Genomic DNA, 18,514 nt, shown 5'->3' on the forward strand with positions numbered 1-18,514 from the left:
AATTCATTCGTTATATCTATCAACACAGTTGTTCCTACAAAAACATAATAATAATCCACTCGCCGTTAAAGTTACATAATAGAGTAGTTTTTAAACTTAACCTAAAATTAATTTGTAAAAATCAAGCAGTGTTCAATAAATGGACTGCAAAGGCTATTCTGGCTGAATAGTTTTTTGCCTCGTTACGTTTTTTAATTTATTCTTAAGCATTGTTAATAATTTTAAAAAAAAAATAATAATAAATGATAGAAAAAGAATTACTTCATCAAAATTCAAAATTAAAATTTCAAAATTCATTTATTTCAGGTAGGCCTTATATACCTTTGAAACGTAAATTCTATTTGTTTGTAGTGCCTCTACCACCAGTTTGGAAAGCAGATTCTGCCGAGAAGAAGCCGTCAAGATACTCAACCGTTGCTCTTTTGCAACATCAACTGTTTACATTTTACATTTTAACATTCATTTTTCTATCTTGTGAGTGATGAAAGCGGAGCCGGATGCTTCAAAGCAACCTTGTCATTAAGAAATTCATCAATTGTTTAGTAGCCTCGCTGTAATAAATGTGTTTTAACGATATCTTTAAACTTATGCGACACAAATACATAAGTCATTTGTGGAATTGATCATATTGATCATATTATCATGTGGGATTGAAACAAACTAAATGACTTTTCGCAGATGATATGCAGATGACGCTAATTTATGACCATTTTATGTAAGTCGACTTTTTTTTTAAATATTAATAGAGGGCAAACGACCAAGTTGGTCACCTGATGGTAAGTGATCACTGCCGTGCATAAACATCTGCAACACCAGAGGAGCCACCGATGCGTTGCCGGCTTTTAAGGAATTTGTTTATCGATTGTTTATATCCAATTTTTGTTTGTATAGACTTGATAAATGTTGTCTTACAAATACAATATTATTATAGATATATTGTTCACAATGTTAACAGATACAGTAAGTATACCTATTTCTTTAAACTTTTCACGGAGGGATTCGCGTGATTAAAGTTTATATATTGATCGTACAGCTCACTTCTGCAATATAAATATAGTTTCGATGTCAGCCGCTTTAAAAAATAGAAAAGGACCCAAAATCGAGCCTTGTGGGACACCCTTTGAATTATTTCAACCTTGAGACTTTATGTAATTTATGCAAACCCTTTAGATTCTATTGCTGAGATAAGAGGCAACCAAATTAAAGTAAAACGTTTATGATACCATATTGGCTTAGCTTAAGAAGCAAGGTTTTATGATCAACACAATCAAATGCTTTAGATGGATTACAAAAAAAACCCCATGGCATTATGTGAACGTTCCCAGGTATCATAAACATGTTTAATAAGTTTAGCGCCTGCATCCGTTTTGTTAAGACCTTTCGTAAAGCCATACTGCTCAGGGTGTAGTAAGTTATTAAAAGTGATTTAATAGATTATTTTCAAATATCTTAGTGAGAGCTAGTAAGATTGAGACAGGTCTGTAATTGTGACTCACTCCCTGATGTAGTGGTTAACGCTGTGGTCTTATAAAGCTGTAAGTCGGGCTTAATCCGGCATGAGCAATTTGGAACTTTAAAGCAAAAAAAATTGAAATATCAAATAATTTGAAAAATAATAATGTTTGGAGTTGAAGAAAAAGGAAAGCTTCAACTACTAAACGATTTAGCGTTCCGGTTTTCGCCGGTTTTAGGGGTGGTCATGTGCTTAATGTTACGGCCATAGCCATTACAAGTTTACACTCTACCATCATAGACTGTACCATCACTTACCACCAGGAGAACTTGCAGTCAAGGCTAAGGTAGTGAAATTAAATAAAGACGATCACATTTCAAACAATTTCTATTAGGTATTCAGATATTTCGTGTTTAGCGTACGGCTCTTAGAACACGTCCTTTAATTAATGTACAAGTTACGTGAGAAATTACGAACCAAGTTACAACTTTGAAATAGTACAAGAGATTTCGTGGTGATGTACCTTCCATCTCATTAATCCATCGCCTCTTATTTCTTTAATTATTCGATATTCTAGGAAATATATTCAAAATTTTGAAGACTATTTCCGTGGGGTTTTTTGACACCTAATAAACAAGGGCTTTACCATATCGTTGTCCAGTTATTAAAATTGTCATTTTGCTATTTGGCTCGATTTTTGTATTCCTACATCAAGTAAGCTGATTTTGAGAATATAAATGGGTATTGTTATAGATACCAAATTATGGGGACCGAAATTAAACTAGTTGTCCCGGCAAACTTTACACCGCCAAACATATTTTTTTTTTATAAATATTATATTTGAATACTAATTATCCTATTCCGGACTTAGAGAAATAAAAAAAAAACGAATATCATAAAAATTGGTCCAGCCGTTCTTGAGTTATAAATGGTGAAATCAATACAATTTTCTTTAAATATTTTATATTTCATGTTACAACGGTAAAGTTGCATACACATACAGTTGTAAAGTTGCATCTATCGTTCTAATCCAAAATCTTTAGAGCATAGACTGAATTGAGTAGTGCCATCTTTCTCCTACTATCCTGTCAATAAGAAAAGCTCAACTAATAGTTTACTGCTACGCCGCAATGGCTATTTAATAATAGATACTAGAGATCAGTCTGTGGTTGCACGATAAGTAACACAACCTATAAATCATGTAGGAGTAAATGATACGCCTATGATAGAGTCAACGTGATGATTTTGTAATTATTGATGCAAATATTATTGCCCGTGACGGAACAAATATAGATTATTCTCCGTTTGCATGACAAGGTCGCTACTCTATTAATTGTTTAAAGCATCGTCCGTTAATCGAAATACTTTATATAGAGTGAGCTTAATTTATGTTAATGATAGGGGATTTTATTATCGGAGAAAACAATTCTAACTGCTGTAAATGTAATATCTTTTGTAATTACGTGTTTTAGTATATCGACCGAGACAACATTACCGTTAGCAAGCTATTTACCATGTTATAGCTTTTTAGGCTATGCGTATTGTAAAAAGCTGGGTCGACATAGGGCGAGTAGAGTCGTATGTTATTTAGGTAGGGTTATTTTTGGATCAAATTTCACTTGCTCAGTGAAGATTTAAAGTAGTTGCACATTAACCGCTTTGTTATAGTCTAGCTATAGATTTTCATTAAAGAGCATCGAGCATTCAATTTCTTCAGGACACTTACTCGAAATTTATTTTAAGAACTTTTTAGTAAATAAACATACTAAGTACGACAATACACACATCGCCTTCTAGCCCCGAAATAAGCGTAGATTGTGTTATGGGCACTAAGATGACTCATGAATATTTTATTAATAATATACATAAATACTTACAATATCCAGTTAAACACTAAGACAATAAAAAACATTTTTCAGAATTGGGAATCGAACCTTCGACCTTGGACTCAGAAAGAAGGGTTGCTGCCCACTACGCCAATCGGCCGTCAAATAAATCACAACCTGGTACACAATTTTTCATTACAAGCGTCTTTGTATAAGGAGGCTGTCCCCTGTATAGCAGTTATTCAGACATACTCGGTATCTATATGTATTAGACCTCCATGAACATTTTTACAAGTAAGGTATTACTTGTAAAAATGTTCATGGAGGCACTGCCACGTCATTTTTAGCAGCCGTCGATTCGTAAGTATGAACAGTAATTACTTTAGACGATTCAAATAGTCTGCTTGAATCTTCTTCTTTAACTTAAGAGTTTGACTTAAGCTCTTTTCAGTGTAGCCCTATCCAAGCTTCTCTAACTATGGCCCTCTCTTTCAACTCTTTATACGTCCCCACTACAACCTTTCGTTTCATTTGTTCCACAAAATCCAGAATCGATCGTCCTCTTCCCCTCTTTTCTTCTCTTTTTTTCTTTCAAGAATAAAAAAATGCATTTTTTTGTGTTTAACTCTTCAATTCACTGCTTTATTCATTCATAAACCTTGAGAATTAAAACTTTATAAACCGCCAACTTTTCATTTTAACGTACTTCATTCTCCTAGTCAAGCCATTTCATTTAATACGCATATTGAGCGAGCTGTGAAAAAATATCTAATCCAGCATTTTGTAGCAGCGGCCATCTTAGACCGATTTTCATCAAACATAGCTAAAAAAATCCCAACTAAATCACCTTTCAAACAAAAAACACAAAATCAAAATCAGTTGATCCGTTCAGTAAATATGACAGACAGCCACAGCCCACACACATACACGCGCGTGCACGTCGAATTTATAACATCCCGTGGTTTGGTTTTTGCGTCGGGGATTAAAAATCATTTAAGACATAAGCATCATCCTGTAGATTGGCATGTACATCAACGCATTGAAACGACTCAATGATTGAAGCCAAATTATTTGTCAATACTATGTATTGTTGCGATCAATCATTACATGCCAAAGAAAATATCTTGCTAATATACACCGAAGGTCTTTTGAAATACATAGGTAATATTATAGTCCATTTTATGCAAAAGCACTTTTAATAAAATTTTTTTGGCTTACATACATACAAATGCATACTTAGTGAGCGACTAAAAACCTTGTCTTAAAAGCGGCCACTTGTATTATAAAAATTTGAAATAAAGAAAATTTAGCATAATTTTCTTTGTGAACACAAAGGCTTGGTATAATTTTTTTAAATTTCTCCCTAAGTTAGCCCTCTATATTATACTGGTGATGAAGCAGTCTAAGAGGGCAGAGAAAGTATGGTAGCGGGCTTCAGTGGTGTGCACAGGGTAGGCATAAAGCAAGAAAATAGCATATAATGGAAAATATCCTCTCTTACACACCACTTGCTCTGTTACAAACTTTTGGCAAAACAGCTGTGTTTTTGTAAACGTACGAAGTGCACGCCACTCGCGGAAGTCCTAATCGGTTTCTACTTACTTACTTCTTTGTCAGTAAGGTGGTATCATGGTGGAAACCACACTCCCACTTATAATATATGAACTCAGTGAAGTATTAGCGGCGTGCTCATTTGTGCTTTCAAGCAGCATTGCGGTGTTCCGTCCTAAAGGGCTTGGTTGCACTGTAATTACACATGAGGTTTAACACCTACGCCTCAGTTTGTTGGAAACCGGGCGGCACATTATCAGGATATGTTGCTTGCATGCCCTGCGAAGTTTTGCTCTATTTATAGGTGAAAGTTTTTACTTACCATCAGGTGGGTTATCTACTTGGTCCATTAAATATCACTAGGTATAAAAATGAGAACTAGGTATGTCTTTAAATGAAAATTTTCTAAATACTTAAAAAAATTGGTTGTCTGTAAAGTCGGCTTACTGACGATAGTTGAACGTTGACAACGTCGTAAGAAAATACTGATGGAATGGTTGCATTTTTCGAAAGAAAATTTTAATTTTATTTGTTTGAAAGATATTATCGTTGCTATGAACAATTGACACCACATTCACTTTTCACTGCACTTCATCCTTGCCGAAAACATGTAAATGTATTATTGTATAGAAGCTGTCCACGCGGGCGCATCGCTCACTCAAGTAGGAAAGAGACAGATGTCGAACGCGGAGGCCGACTGTGCCTCTTTGTCGCTCGTTCCGCGCTCTCGCTTGCACTTCAAGCCTTGAATCGAACGCCTCAGAGCGAGGTAACGCCGCATACGTCATGTTTTTTCATGCGTGCAGCCGGCTCCATCGAATTATAAGACGTTGTCACGTCAAAATCTTACAGCGCAACTTCTATTGATATATTTTATTCATATCAAGATAGGGCCCACCTTCCTCTTTTCTATGTTTTTTTCCTTTTACGCCATTGGTTGCCTGGGAGAAATCGCTATGTAGCGATAAGGCCACCAAATTGTACTCTCTTGATATGTATTTATATCTCTGTAACTACTTTTTTTCTTTGGTGTACAATAAAAGTAAACACTAATGGGGTAAGCGCTAGAGGCAATACCATCTGGTTCGCCACATATGTCAACCTCATCTGCATATGGTATCCCCTCCTAGACAACGGCCAAGATGACCAAGCGGTCGCCAGAGCAATGGCGTTAAAACCACGAAAATCTGACCGGTACACTGGTGAGAAGAGGGCAAAGGAAAACCACTACACCATTTAAAATGTGTATAATTAATATGTCAGTTATAGCATATGTAAAATAGGAAAGTCGCAAAAGAAAGTGGCTCGGAATGCCGCTCAAGGAATCTCCTGACATCTTGGTTGCGCAACATCAGACAGTCGATTGGAATTGCAATCGCCGCCCACGTATTTAGCCTCGTGACAGATAAGGCAAAATATTGAATTCTGACGACCAATCTTATATATTATATAATAATCCAATGGTAAAAAATAATTAGTTAACCTTGGTACTAAAACCAACCTCACCTGCCTGTGGTACACTACTGATTGACGAATCGTAAGTTATGATCACGCTGGGCCATCGATGTGCTAGACAGTTTCAATTGAATAATTGGCACCTATCGGACAAACAACTGGCACATAACCCACAATTATGAGCGTGTAAATCTTTAACTATTAAAGCGCTGATAGCCTAGTGGTTAGGAGTTCAGCTTCCCTTTCTATAGGACCGAGTTCGTTCCCCGGTACACCACTAACTTTGCGGAGTTATTTGCGTTTTATGCTTTTAAATATGACTTGCCTAATGGTGAGGAATTAAACCCACATAGCTAAAAGTTCTGTAATATTATTAAAGTTGCGTAAATTCTACCAATCCGCCCTTGGACAGCATAGTGGACTACGAGTTAAACCATTCTCATTCTGAGGAGGAGACCCGTGCCCTGTATTTGGCTGATAATGTGTTGATAATAATGATGATGATAAAATTTTAAGCCAAGATTAACTACGTAGCTCTGGCGGCCAAGAAATGATAGGAATGAACTAGCTGGACTGGTCAATGGAACCGCTCTAGTCCAATAATATAGCGTAGAAACTTTTTGAGATACGGTTTTCATTTTACTGCTACCTAACAGCCAGCCCTATGTGAGCAAGCTAACAACTTAGGCTTTATTATTACCACTGAGTGAGATTGTTATAAAGTAAGTAATAGTTCAAGAAAGAGAAAAATAACATTATCCAGAGACGCACTATGATAGGTACATAAACGCAGTTCGGATTTGTTGTGAGATAATTAAGTACTGGATGGAACTGTCTATTATGTGAGGTTAGTTCTTGTTACACGCGAAATGGAAAGTCAGTGTAGGCTGAATTTGGAAAAAGTTATAATTTTAACAAGAATGGAAGATCCAACCAGTTACTAGAATACTGTATATAAAGGACAATTACGTTCGAATTAAATTTTAGGGTTGGCATACAGTAGTTTTTCATTTTCAACATTCAACATCTTATTGAAAAATTCTAGACAGAAAATCCTAACAATCATGTACTGAAGTATTACTGAATAAAAGAGCACAACAAAAATGAATGAGTAGGTGTATCCTCGTCCGTACAGAATCTATTGCATCCCGTTCTAAGCGTATTTCCGGACCATTAGAGATAATGATTGGTAATAGTGCTCTATCGGATTCTGATGCAGGTAAGCGTGTATTCGATTAAACTGGAATACATACGTCTTTTGTTGTATTCAACCTGTGCATTGCATCTGCGTGAGCATCTGTTGTGAATAAATCATTTGTCAATATAGCTAGCTAATTAAATAGACATAGTGGTTAGTTAATAATGCAGGAAAATTTGGTACCACAGACGCACACACAATAGGCGTTATTTACACGTGCCATTGTGATTACGCTTTATATATGTAATACTGGGAAAATAGAAAATAATTTAAGGCAACAATTCGGACGCTCACCAAAATAATTTAATCGAAAATAAAATAATTTTCACGACGGAGATGATTCTCAACAAATATTGTCAACTAATATACATATTTTCTTGGTCGGTAACGTAAAACTTTCACATGAAATACACTTCACTGTCCACAATACAAATAAAGGAATATGTATTTCCGGAATTCGAAGTTCAACCCTTAGATGGGTGAAGGAGGCTTACAGTTCTATATGGTTGTTATTTCCAATAGAAATGCTTAGTACTTGACATAAATACAAAACAACTGTACAATATGTTATTTACCGGTTTAAGTCGACATTAAATAGGGAATAATAATAAGTATAATTTCTTTCAATTCGTGCTTCCGTTCGTCTGTTGCATGGCATTCTTGTCGCTTTAATGAAATCAGACACAATTTTAAAAATGAATAAGATAACTATAAGATTATTCTTATCTTATGATAAGAAAAATAATATTATCTAGTAATATTTTTCGGCAAATTTCAGAGCATAATAATCTTTAATCGTGTTTTCAATCTTATACTTCCAAGTATAAGATTGAAAACACGATTGTGCAAGATAATATAGTATATAGTAAGAGTAAAAAAAAAATAGTACCTACATAAGAAACCGTACCTCTAGTACTCTTCTTTAATATCGTGACATGACCAGATTAAATTTTAGTATGTGACACCGCAATTCGATTTTTTTTTTCGATATTTTATAGGAGCCGTCGGGTCCAGTATATATAAAACATTATGTATTTTTTTGGCCTTGTTATAAGCAACCAATTATAATACTCTATTATAATATATATAATTATGAAAAAAGTGATTCAAATTTTTGTTAGAAGTAAATTTTCTTTCGAGAATATTTTACTGATCCGTGTAAAGGGAACAACCATTTCGTCAGAAATAGTGTCAAGAATAATATGTTTTAAAAAGAAAAAAAAAAAAAAATTATTTATAGTTTAATTTAACTCAACACCTTAAGCACTCAGCACCTTAAATAACTAAACTTATCTAAGTACTAAGCCTTTCATCATTTCCTCCGTTTATATTGAAAGCTTTTATTTAGTTGCTTTAAGAGTTTAAGAGCCCTGAGAGTTCTGCTGCTAAAATAGCTGCCCGAAACTAAAGCATATAACTTTATCTAGAATATTACTAAAGGGTTTCCACTAAAGCGTGATAAACCTTTAGTTTACCACAAACTACTCTATAGGTACGCAGAACGCTGTGAAGCATCACTCCTAGGATAATTTTAATGGATCAAGCTTATACAGCTAGGTTTAAATGGCTGGTATTTTTATGTGCGTGATAGTTATTGCCTTAAATGTATACTAATAATTTAAAGCTAAAACAAAAAATAATAAAGCTCAATAGATATCTTTTGTGTGTTTAAAAGCGCTTATCTCGGGAAATACATGCATAATTCTTTAGTAACGTTACGTGTTATCTAACATAATGATACGACCCTGAGAACAAAAGCATCGGGCTGGCAAAGTACGCAAAAAAGAAACAGAAAAATTTTCATATTTATTTTGAATATTAGAGATTAATCCTGAACCTTGTGATCCATTTCCTAATATGCTCCTTCAACAATGAATACAATACACAACGATAACTATCCTAAATAATAATAATTATTCATAAATAATAAATAATAAATAATAATGTTTGCATGATCGCCGGTAATTGCGCGCTAACCAGAAAACGCGAGCAAATAAACAGTTGAATAGGGCTGGGCAGATGAATATAAATTACTATTTTGACTCTCTATACGCGTGACTGCGCACATAATAGAGCTGCTATTTTGTGTATAACGGGACATAACTCCACATTCTAAACCTGGGCTTACAGAGGATAAATATTAGGTAGTGTATCCGTAATAACCTTAATGAAACAAGTTGTACTTTTTCGTGTAGCGCGACCTCCCTCAACCATTTAAACTTAGTCTTAGAGTGGACAAATATTAGGATGTGTATTTGAAATTATCTCAACTAAACAAAGTGCACTTTATTATAGGAATACAAGACCGTGGATTCGTTTATGTTTGTTGGCTTTCCTACTTAAGTCATTAAGAAAAAGTAGTTGCCTGACGAGCAAACCAACAATCGCAATTCTGCATTTATATTGTTAGTACTTTTAGGCGTGCTATTTTTGGACTAAAGAGTATCTAGTATTATTCCAAGATTTCTAATAACGTTGTCTAATAATAATATCGAAATAATTTTATTATTTGAACGTGAAAATATAAAACAAAAACCATGTATTTTTCCCAGGATAAAAAATGCCTCAGGCCCATAATCGGTAGGTGTCCGTGCTAAAAATAGCTATACAAAAAATCACGACATGCCATTGCTCTATTCTTGAATGATCGATGGACACCTAAACATATTTCCGCACTTTTATTTAAATTTCGGTAGGTACACTTACTTACGTTACCTATCAGTATCGATGTTTGATATACCTAGTAAAATCGATTTTTTGAATAATTGTACAATGGTACTGAAGTGGAAATCCCGTATTGGACAGCGCAGAGTTGATGGACCCCGCATAAGGTGTACTCACAAATTCAAACTAGATGCACATAGTCGCTGAACTCGATCTGCACTAGATTGTGACGGTGCAAGATTATCGGTTGACATGATGTAAACCCAATTTGTTACTGTATCGTCATATTCGGGTCAGCACATTTGCTTCTTCATTAATTGTTTAACCACAAAGCCGACACGAACAAACTACTTGATAAGTTCTGCTTTCATCCGGCTCATGCCGCTTGACAAAACCGCCCGGGTTTATTGGAGCTTCGCTCCGGTTTCTCTGGTTTACACATCTTAGTCGGGTTAACATGTTCTGGTTATACCGAACGGTATAACGTTAACTACTTATATGCAGTTCCTTGAATATTCATTTACACATAATATTATAAAATTTATTACCTGTGCATATGATCCTGATTCATACCGTCAGGGCTCTTCTCACAACACACAACCTGTCTTCTATTTCAAGGAAATATTCGACCTTTTTCAGTGTTTTTATGCCAGTACTATACGACGAGTGTACCATTCGTTGCCCACCTGAAACAAATGAATAACAAAGCTTTAATTTGCACCGAGTTAATGTTGAGTCGATTTGGTGTGCGAAGGCCATTGTGCTGACAAAAATATGAAAAGGTCGTAACCCAAGGAAGGCTCAATTTTTCTTTCAAAAGTCAGATATAGGTCATGTTACGTTAAAAGAGCCGTGGCAGTGAAAAAACAGTGTAAAATTTAATGACTGAATTTATATAATTTATATTAAGTAACCCATAAATAAAACTTACATAGAATTTATAAAAAAAAAATCTTAAAATACGCCGCTAGGCCGATACGAACGGACCGAACTATTTTTACGTGGCATTAGTTATACATGTTACCAAAATGTATTTATTAATAATTATAGGACAGTTTGCACAAACCTTGGATAAATTAGTATAGAGTAATCGAGCTTGACTGGTGAAATTTATGATTTCGCATAATCTTGTCATCCGTCGATCTTGGCACATACTCGTAATTAGGTAAACCGATTTCAGTAGAACAGTAATTTATAACCCTTTTCCGCATTCACTAAATATATATTTGCAATGAAGATTTATTTAGTTATAAATACTTATGACAATAACATTTTCTAATTTAAAGTTCAAAGTTATTGAGAGCAAGTGATTACCGAAACAAAACGTGATTAGCAAAAATTGGCAGCACACAGTTAATTTAAAAATACATAAACGCGAGTATATTTTCCTAATTACAACTATTTCAAATGCCCGGACTGGTGTATTAATTTGTTTGTTATACGCGAAGCAAATGCGCCAATTGACAAGCGTTCTACAAATAACACATTTTGCTCAAATACATCAAAGCGTAACACAAATTGGCATGGTAATTAGCCATGACAATTTTGCGATGCACAGCCGGTGTATCGACAGAAAATCATTGGCAACCCCAACAGCGCTTACGACAGTCAGCTGGGGTCAAAGGGAGATATATCGGGTGGCTGCCGAGACACCAGGCTACGCCAGCACCAGTCGTAGACGAACAGCCAACCTCTTCACACGCTCTTCAATTCCGCCTCCTGTTAGGTTCGTGGCATAGTGACTTTACAATCATAGTGGATGATCGGGAATACGTTTGTGTTTTAGTTGTGTTTGCATACAATAATAGTGGCTTTTCGCAGAATAACCTGCCACCATGTGGGATGATGTCGTAGAGGAGACCCCGGCGGCCCCGGCCCCTGAAGCGGCACCTGCTGCACCAGATGCGGCGCCGGCTGGTGACGCGCCCGCCGCTGCTGGGGAGCCGGCTAAGGCTGAGGAAGCCGAACCTCCCCCGCCTCAGAAACTGGAAAACGCCGCAGACAAGAGACTCGTTTGCAAACACTGGGTTAGGTCAGTATCCAACAAATACACTTTTATAAAAGTTCCAGGCCGCCTGGCACTTAACAAATAACGTAATAATTTTAGAGCAACACAAATTTGTAAGTATTACATTAAATTCCATACGACAATTTAAATTTTATTACGGACACACTAAATGCATTTGCATAACTAATGCAGATTAAATATTTTTTATGAATATCACTAAGTATATTAATGTATTACAAGCCTTATAAAACGTTTACTTTTTAAAATATTCCTAATATAGTATTCAACTCTTAAATTGGATTGTTTAAGAAAATAGGACTAACGTGCAATAACTTTTGTGGATTCCAGACCCAAATTCTCCCAATACAACTATCTTTACGACTACCAGAGGAATTACTATGATGACCTGATCACCTACTTGGACAAGCGTAACCATGGCATACCAGTCGAGAGACCAACTCCTCAGACTTGGGGAGAACGCGCTCTTCGCACCTACCTATCGAGGAGCTGCAGCTATAGCTCCAAGAAGTACAGCAGAGACACCTCCCTACTTTATCACATCTCCGTCGGGGCGAAGTTCCAACGCACCCATACCAAGTCCCTTATCTCGAGGAAGTATTCCAAACTGGGAATTAGTAACGCTGTGTACCTATAGCTTCGCTCTAACACATGCTTGCAGTTGCTACGCGGACCCCATCTCGAACTCCCATCGTGAACTTTGTGTCAATGTTACAGGATTTCCTTGTCGTGATCCGACACCTGGCGCTCGCTTTAGAAGAACCAACACGACTGTGCGATTGAGAGTCGTCCGCATTCCTCTCTCGATGTTTTCTTATTTGAACGAAGAATAAATGTTAAGTTTATAATTTTGTTTCCATTTCAGTATACCTTGCTTGCGTTGTGACTGACATAGCTTTTAATTAAACCTTTGACTTGTTATAATTAACTTGCTCAGAGTGTTTGTCTTATCCTTATGAACTTTAATAATGCAAAGCGATTTAATTACCTCAAGAAAATGCGAAGCGATGTCAGTAGCATCTAATTAGTACCTACTAACGAAACATGCAAACCTTTTTTATAAACTCTAAATAAAAACCACATTACCTAATTAGCTTTTATTAAGTTTAAAAAGTCCAATAACACCGTTTATAATTTGAATAGACTTGATTTCAATAGCGCTATCAGTTAACAATTAATTGTTCAAATACTGACAGCGTAGTAAATTTTAGCTTGCTTCATAACAAATATTTATATATTATCGAACATTCAAACGGTTATCCGTGACTGCGTAAACCTTCTGTAAAGCTTTCCCACACAAATTCAATTTTAAACCTTATTTTTTTTAATAATCTTCCTGCAGTAGTTAGTATCTCTAACTTATAAATATAGGACTTTACCCTTAATTAGGTTATCAAAAAGGTTTATCTTTATTTGAGAAATCGATTCTGGATTGATCAGGATCCACCTTCATCACTCTCTGTATAATCATCTATTTACTTGTAAGAGACGTCTCAAAATCAGCTCAGCCGTACTGAAACGTATGTTTGAGTTATACATAGATTAAATTATCGTATTATAATGAGCTAATTGAAAATAAGGTATTAAGAAATCTAAAACCACACCAATTTGTTTGTCATAATAAATATATAGATATAAAATTAGGGCAAAACCGTATGTAAAAAAGGTAGAAACATTAGTCATTTTTTTTTTTTAAATCTTATGCTAAATGTTAAATTCTGTGTTATACTTTAAATAAATTTAACCGTTAATCAATAGGCCCTCGTTCAAAAATGTTCACCTAGTGGTGGTAGTGGTTTTTATTTATTGCCCATAAACTCAACGTTCTTTTGTTATAAATCCTAATCACATCACATAAATCTTATAGTTTTGCAACTAATTATCGTAAATTTAAAGTATCATAACATTTAGACAGCGTGTTGGGTAGATTTCTTACTTTTCTCTCCTATGAGCCTACACCCAGAAGTTTAGAGATGGTGATGATAATTATGATGTCACACAATTTACTTCAAAACTCAGCTATAAAAATATTATACCCTTTTCAGTTTGTTTGTTTTTTAGCAATCCTTATAAAAGACGCTGTTTGTTAATTTCACTCTGGAATTTTAGTATCATTCGTATTTTAATTCGATACAACGCCATACCAATGCCCAGCACTCCGACCAAGAGTCTAGCGCTGGACTTATCATACACTGCAAATTGTTGATGTAGTGAACGATAAGATCCGGTTGGTTTATGCATTCAGCAGTTTTAATTAATTTTCTCACAAAGCCTAAAGTTTAACGTGTTGGTACCCTACTGTACCCGCGCAATCTTTAGAGAGCAGAGTTTACGTTTGAGTAAAAGTGAATGATAGCCATACAAAAATTTTATTATTACCGATCTGTATAGCATTATATAAATATAAAGCACTCAAAACATTAAACATCGTGTGCATTTATCTCACGCTGGTGTGACAAAAGACCGAAAAGTTTCAATGTCGCGATATCTAAAATAACTGTAGAAAATAACTTATCTTTGACAGTTTAGTGAATGTAATCGCTTGGATAGTAGCCAAAGCGTAAGGCTACCTATCAGGTAGAGTCGGCAATCAGCCAAATTGAACATAATTAAATATTACAATGACCGAGGGGACCCAGACTACGATAGGTATTAAACGGTACTAAAATAGATGCTCGATATATGTCATGCATTAAACGTCTCAATCGTTACTTCTCGATATCAACGTTAATAAGCCGTGCCCACACTCGCGCGTCTGTCTCAAGCTTACGCTCTCGATATCTTGACTTTTAATTATGTTTAAATCAGTAGTTCACACTTAGGCACCTTTGAGCATCGCTAATTCTACGATAATACAAGACGAATAGGTTTGTGCATTGTATTAGTGCAGGTCTGCATTTAAATGTATCCAAATATAATATGTGGATGCAAAACAGTTAGAGAGGAAATATGGGCATACAGTAGTAAGTATCAAGGGCGATAACGGCACATGTGAACGACCTGGCAAATCAACTTGGAGGAGAAGGTAGTCTTCTTTTCTCTAGACTGAAAAGAAACAGCATTCCCAATTTAATAAGTTGATTTAAGAGCTACTACGGTATATGGGCATAGGGCCTGAATTTGTTTCTTTTTTCGCTGTCTATCCTGGCCGCGCAACACGCTGAAACTACTGTTAGGATTCAAATAAAACTGCATGATTTGAGTTCATACTTCGAGGTAGGACATATATTCGTATCCCAAGATTCAGCACAGTTCTTGTGGTAAGGGGGGTTAAAGTGTTTGCCGATATTACAACATAACTCCGTCAAAGGTTCAAATAATTATTTTTATACTGGATCTTAAGGTAACAGGTTATTTCTGCCCAATTTTCGTGTTGATCTGATGCATATAATTTGAGATGAAGAAAACAACTCCTCAGCAGACAGACAGACAGACTCAAGAAACCTTAAGGATTAATGATACTGAGTACATAACTTGTTGCCACATTTATGAGTAGGAGTACTGCTAGGACAATAATAAAAAATGTAAAAAAAAAATCTTGGTCAACAAAAGAATTTGAATTAACTAACGATGCGATTTCGATTCTTCCTTTTACGATTACAACTCTTTGTTAGTGAAAGGAGCTGAGACTGATGGATACCAAATTCTCCAATATGCCAGACTTTGAAAGTTTGAAAGATAATTTACTCACAGCTAGTATAATATTAATAAAATACTTAAATTAAATAATTTTACAAACTAAAAACACTCCCGACTGATTCCCCTTCAAACAAATAAAAACCACGATCTAAATCGGTTCATTCGTTCGTTATGAGATGCCACAGACAGACACACACACGTCAAACTTAAAACACACCTTCGTTTTTACGTCGGGTTTTAAAAATAGAGAAGCTATCTATTAATCAGAAAAATAATGCTGTATATGTATCAGAACAGACGCTTACAAATAATAATAATTAAAGTAAACCAGAGCGATCGTATCAAACGGGAATGTGAGCGTTAACCAAGTCAACCAAGATTTATAAGTTAACTTGGTCTTACCAATCTGTAAGTGAGCCAGAGCCCTATAATTTCTGATATGAGTAACACAGTAACTTCAAATTAGTCACTATTAGAGTTTGAATTTATACTACTACCTCGTAAATGTGATCGGGGGCTATTTGATGAGACCACAACCAATGTGGTAGGTGCTTTGAATGTCGAACTATAATGATTAGAAAAAAAAAACATTTACTTTAAATTTCCGCTACATGTTTCGCCTCCCCCTTTGACCGCCGCACACTCGCGCGGTTGCGGTGGTTTTGCATGAATTAAAATGTACATCAAAATGTTTGTAGTATTACTTAGTGTGAACTTCTATCCTAATAAAGTTTTCCTCTTAATATACCACTAATGTCAGGCATGCTCTCTTAAATAGAAAAAAGGAGTTCAGAATTTTACCACCCTTATCCCACCCATCGTCAGCGGATTTTTCCCGTTAAGTCCCGATTTCCACGTATCCACGTTTCTCGAAAGCTGCCCATCAGAGAAGGATTCGGCAGTTCACCTCTTTCTCGATATTTAACCTATCTGACAGGAAAGTGAATCCTAATAATATGTACTCGTCTCCAATTTCGAGTGCAAAGTACTATTACTTGCTGGAGCGGTACATGAGCGTTAGACATAATTTTACCACCCACCCACCTATAGAGTAGGCCCACCTGTTGAGGTACTCTACTGAGGTCATTGAGCATCGTAATAAGATCTCCCTGATGACTACATCGTCGGCAAACCGAAGTTGAGTGGTTTGTTGGCTTAAAAAAAAGTAAAATCCTCTCTTTTTCCACCCTGAAAAGGTGACATCCAAAAAACGTTGTTAAAAGTTTTTATAAATTTCAGTATCTCTGACCTTGAAAACATGGGACTTTCATACAAACTTTCAATCCCTAATTTACCCCCTCAAGAATATTTTTTGAGACAAAAGAAAGATCAAAAAAATATTATCTATCCCCTTGCCAAGTTTCATTAAGATTCGTTTAGCCGTGTAGTCGTAAAAAAATAACAAATAAATAGACAGACGGACATTTATAATATTAGATCGCATTTATCATTTAAGTATGAATTGCACTGCGTATGTCTTAACTTGAAAATGGCTAGGATTTAATAAAATAAATTAAGGAAAAGCTCAAAGGAACAGCCTTTCGGACCTTATACCTAATAGATCTAGTCAATGAATAAACAAGAAAATATTGTTGGTTTGTTGGTTTGCCCTGTAGGCCAAGTGCAGGTTCTTATTTGACTTCACACGTCTTGAAAAACGTTATGAAGAACTCTGATCAACACATTTTTTTCTTGACCGCATGTGATATTTCAATTGCTTAATAAATTAACGTAGTCTCAGTTATGAGTGTGCCAGCGATCAACTTCGAAACCCGAAAGGGAGGCCAAAGCCCTAAAAACTAGGCTCTCACTGCCTGTGTGCTGTAAAGGGATCGCCGAAGTCTGGTAACAATTATTTTAATTCATGTTAAATTTAGTAGGCTATAAAGTATGCTAGAATAATAAACAGTACAACTGTTTAAAACCGGGAGTATTCTAGGTTGACGAATTTAGTTGCGTACAATATTCGGTATCCGTTGAAACAAGCTAGACTTATTAATTATGCAAGGTTGTACTTATAATGACTGGGTATGCCATTTCGATGTCCAACATTCGCTCATAAATTAATATTTGCATGTTTATCATAAAAATTCTGTGCAATTAATTGAAACACAGCAGAAGTGAAAAATATAAAAAGTACCCTGCGTCAGATTGAGATGGATATTAAGAATAAGGGATATTAGGATAAATGTAAGGTTAATTAATTTATCAAGCTTAGAAATTATTTAATATTTTAACGTAAAATGTTATTTTACATATTATTCAATTTCCATTGTCACTAAAATAGGAAAGAAAATGGGCCTCACATGAGGGGCCTTCAGGTCGACGATCTCTTCACTTCTTCGAGCCCTAGGCACGCCAACAAGCCCGCGTTACGCTGTTAAACCATTAGGTTTAATCAGCTACACAAAATCCTATATATTTATGTGTTTTTTTCGTTCTTTTAAATCGTAATGTTACTCAAGAAGTTTTACTTCAAAGAAGATAATATAAAATCGGTTTGATTGACATTGCACACAATCTTTATCTTTTAATAATGATTGCAACATTTATTTTGATTCTTTGGCTATAAATTTCACTTTCTACCTATTCAGATAATACTAAGTTTAAACAATATAGGACTTCGGACACTTCCTATAGCAACACTGTGGTGTTGCTATAGGAAGTGGTCCTTTATTTTTTAAATGTAGGAAGACTATGCC

The 18,514-nt window shown here is 35.4% G+C and overlaps 2 protein-coding genes across 3 annotated transcripts in view; one reads left to right on the forward strand and one right to left on the reverse strand.

The window, feature by feature from the left end:
* Positions 1–11,395, reverse strand: part of LOC120636601 (V-type proton ATPase 116 kDa subunit a1-like) — a 68,058-nt gene extending 56,663 nt beyond the window's left edge. The window contains exons 1-2 of the mRNA XM_039908146.1: positions 11,214–11,395; positions 10,696–10,833 (exon numbers count right to left, since the gene is read on the reverse strand). The gene's annotated coding sequence lies outside the window, so the exon portion shown is untranslated. The remainder of the gene's footprint in view (positions 1–10,695; positions 10,834–11,213) is intronic.
* A 320-nt stretch (positions 11,396–11,715) lies between these two features.
* LOC120636189 (flightin) lies at positions 11,716–13,018 on the forward strand. 2 transcript variants are annotated; one of them, XM_039907539.1, is made up of 4 exons: positions 11,716–11,873; positions 11,969–12,179; positions 12,504–12,767; positions 12,891–13,018. In XM_039907539.1, exons 2-4 carry the CDS (start codon positions 11,983–11,985, stop codon positions 12,904–12,906), a joined length of 477 nt encoding a protein of 158 aa, XP_039763473.1. In that variant the 5' UTR covers positions 11,716–11,873; positions 11,969–11,982; the 3' UTR covers positions 12,907–13,018. The 2 variants fall into 2 exon arrangements, with proteins under 2 accessions (XP_039763473.1, XP_039763472.1); XM_039907538.1 differs by having other exon boundaries at positions 12,504–13,018.
* Positions 13,019–18,514: the final 5,496 nt, after the last annotated feature.

Source organism: Pararge aegeria, chromosome Z (genome assembly GCF_905163445.1).
Source record: "Pararge aegeria chromosome Z, ilParAegt1.1, whole genome shotgun sequence".
Taxonomy (NCBI): Eukaryota; Metazoa; Arthropoda; class Insecta; order Lepidoptera; family Nymphalidae; genus Pararge; species Pararge aegeria.

Coding starts and splice junctions, on each gene's coding strand:
- LOC120636189 (XM_039907538.1), top strand. CDS start 11,983: ATGTGGGATGATGTCGTAGAGGAGACCCCGGCGGCCCCGGCCCCTGAA. Junction 12,180..12,503: donor GTTTGCAAACACTGGGTTAG/GTCAGTATCCAA, acceptor TGTGGATTCCAG/ACCCAAATTCTCCCAATACA.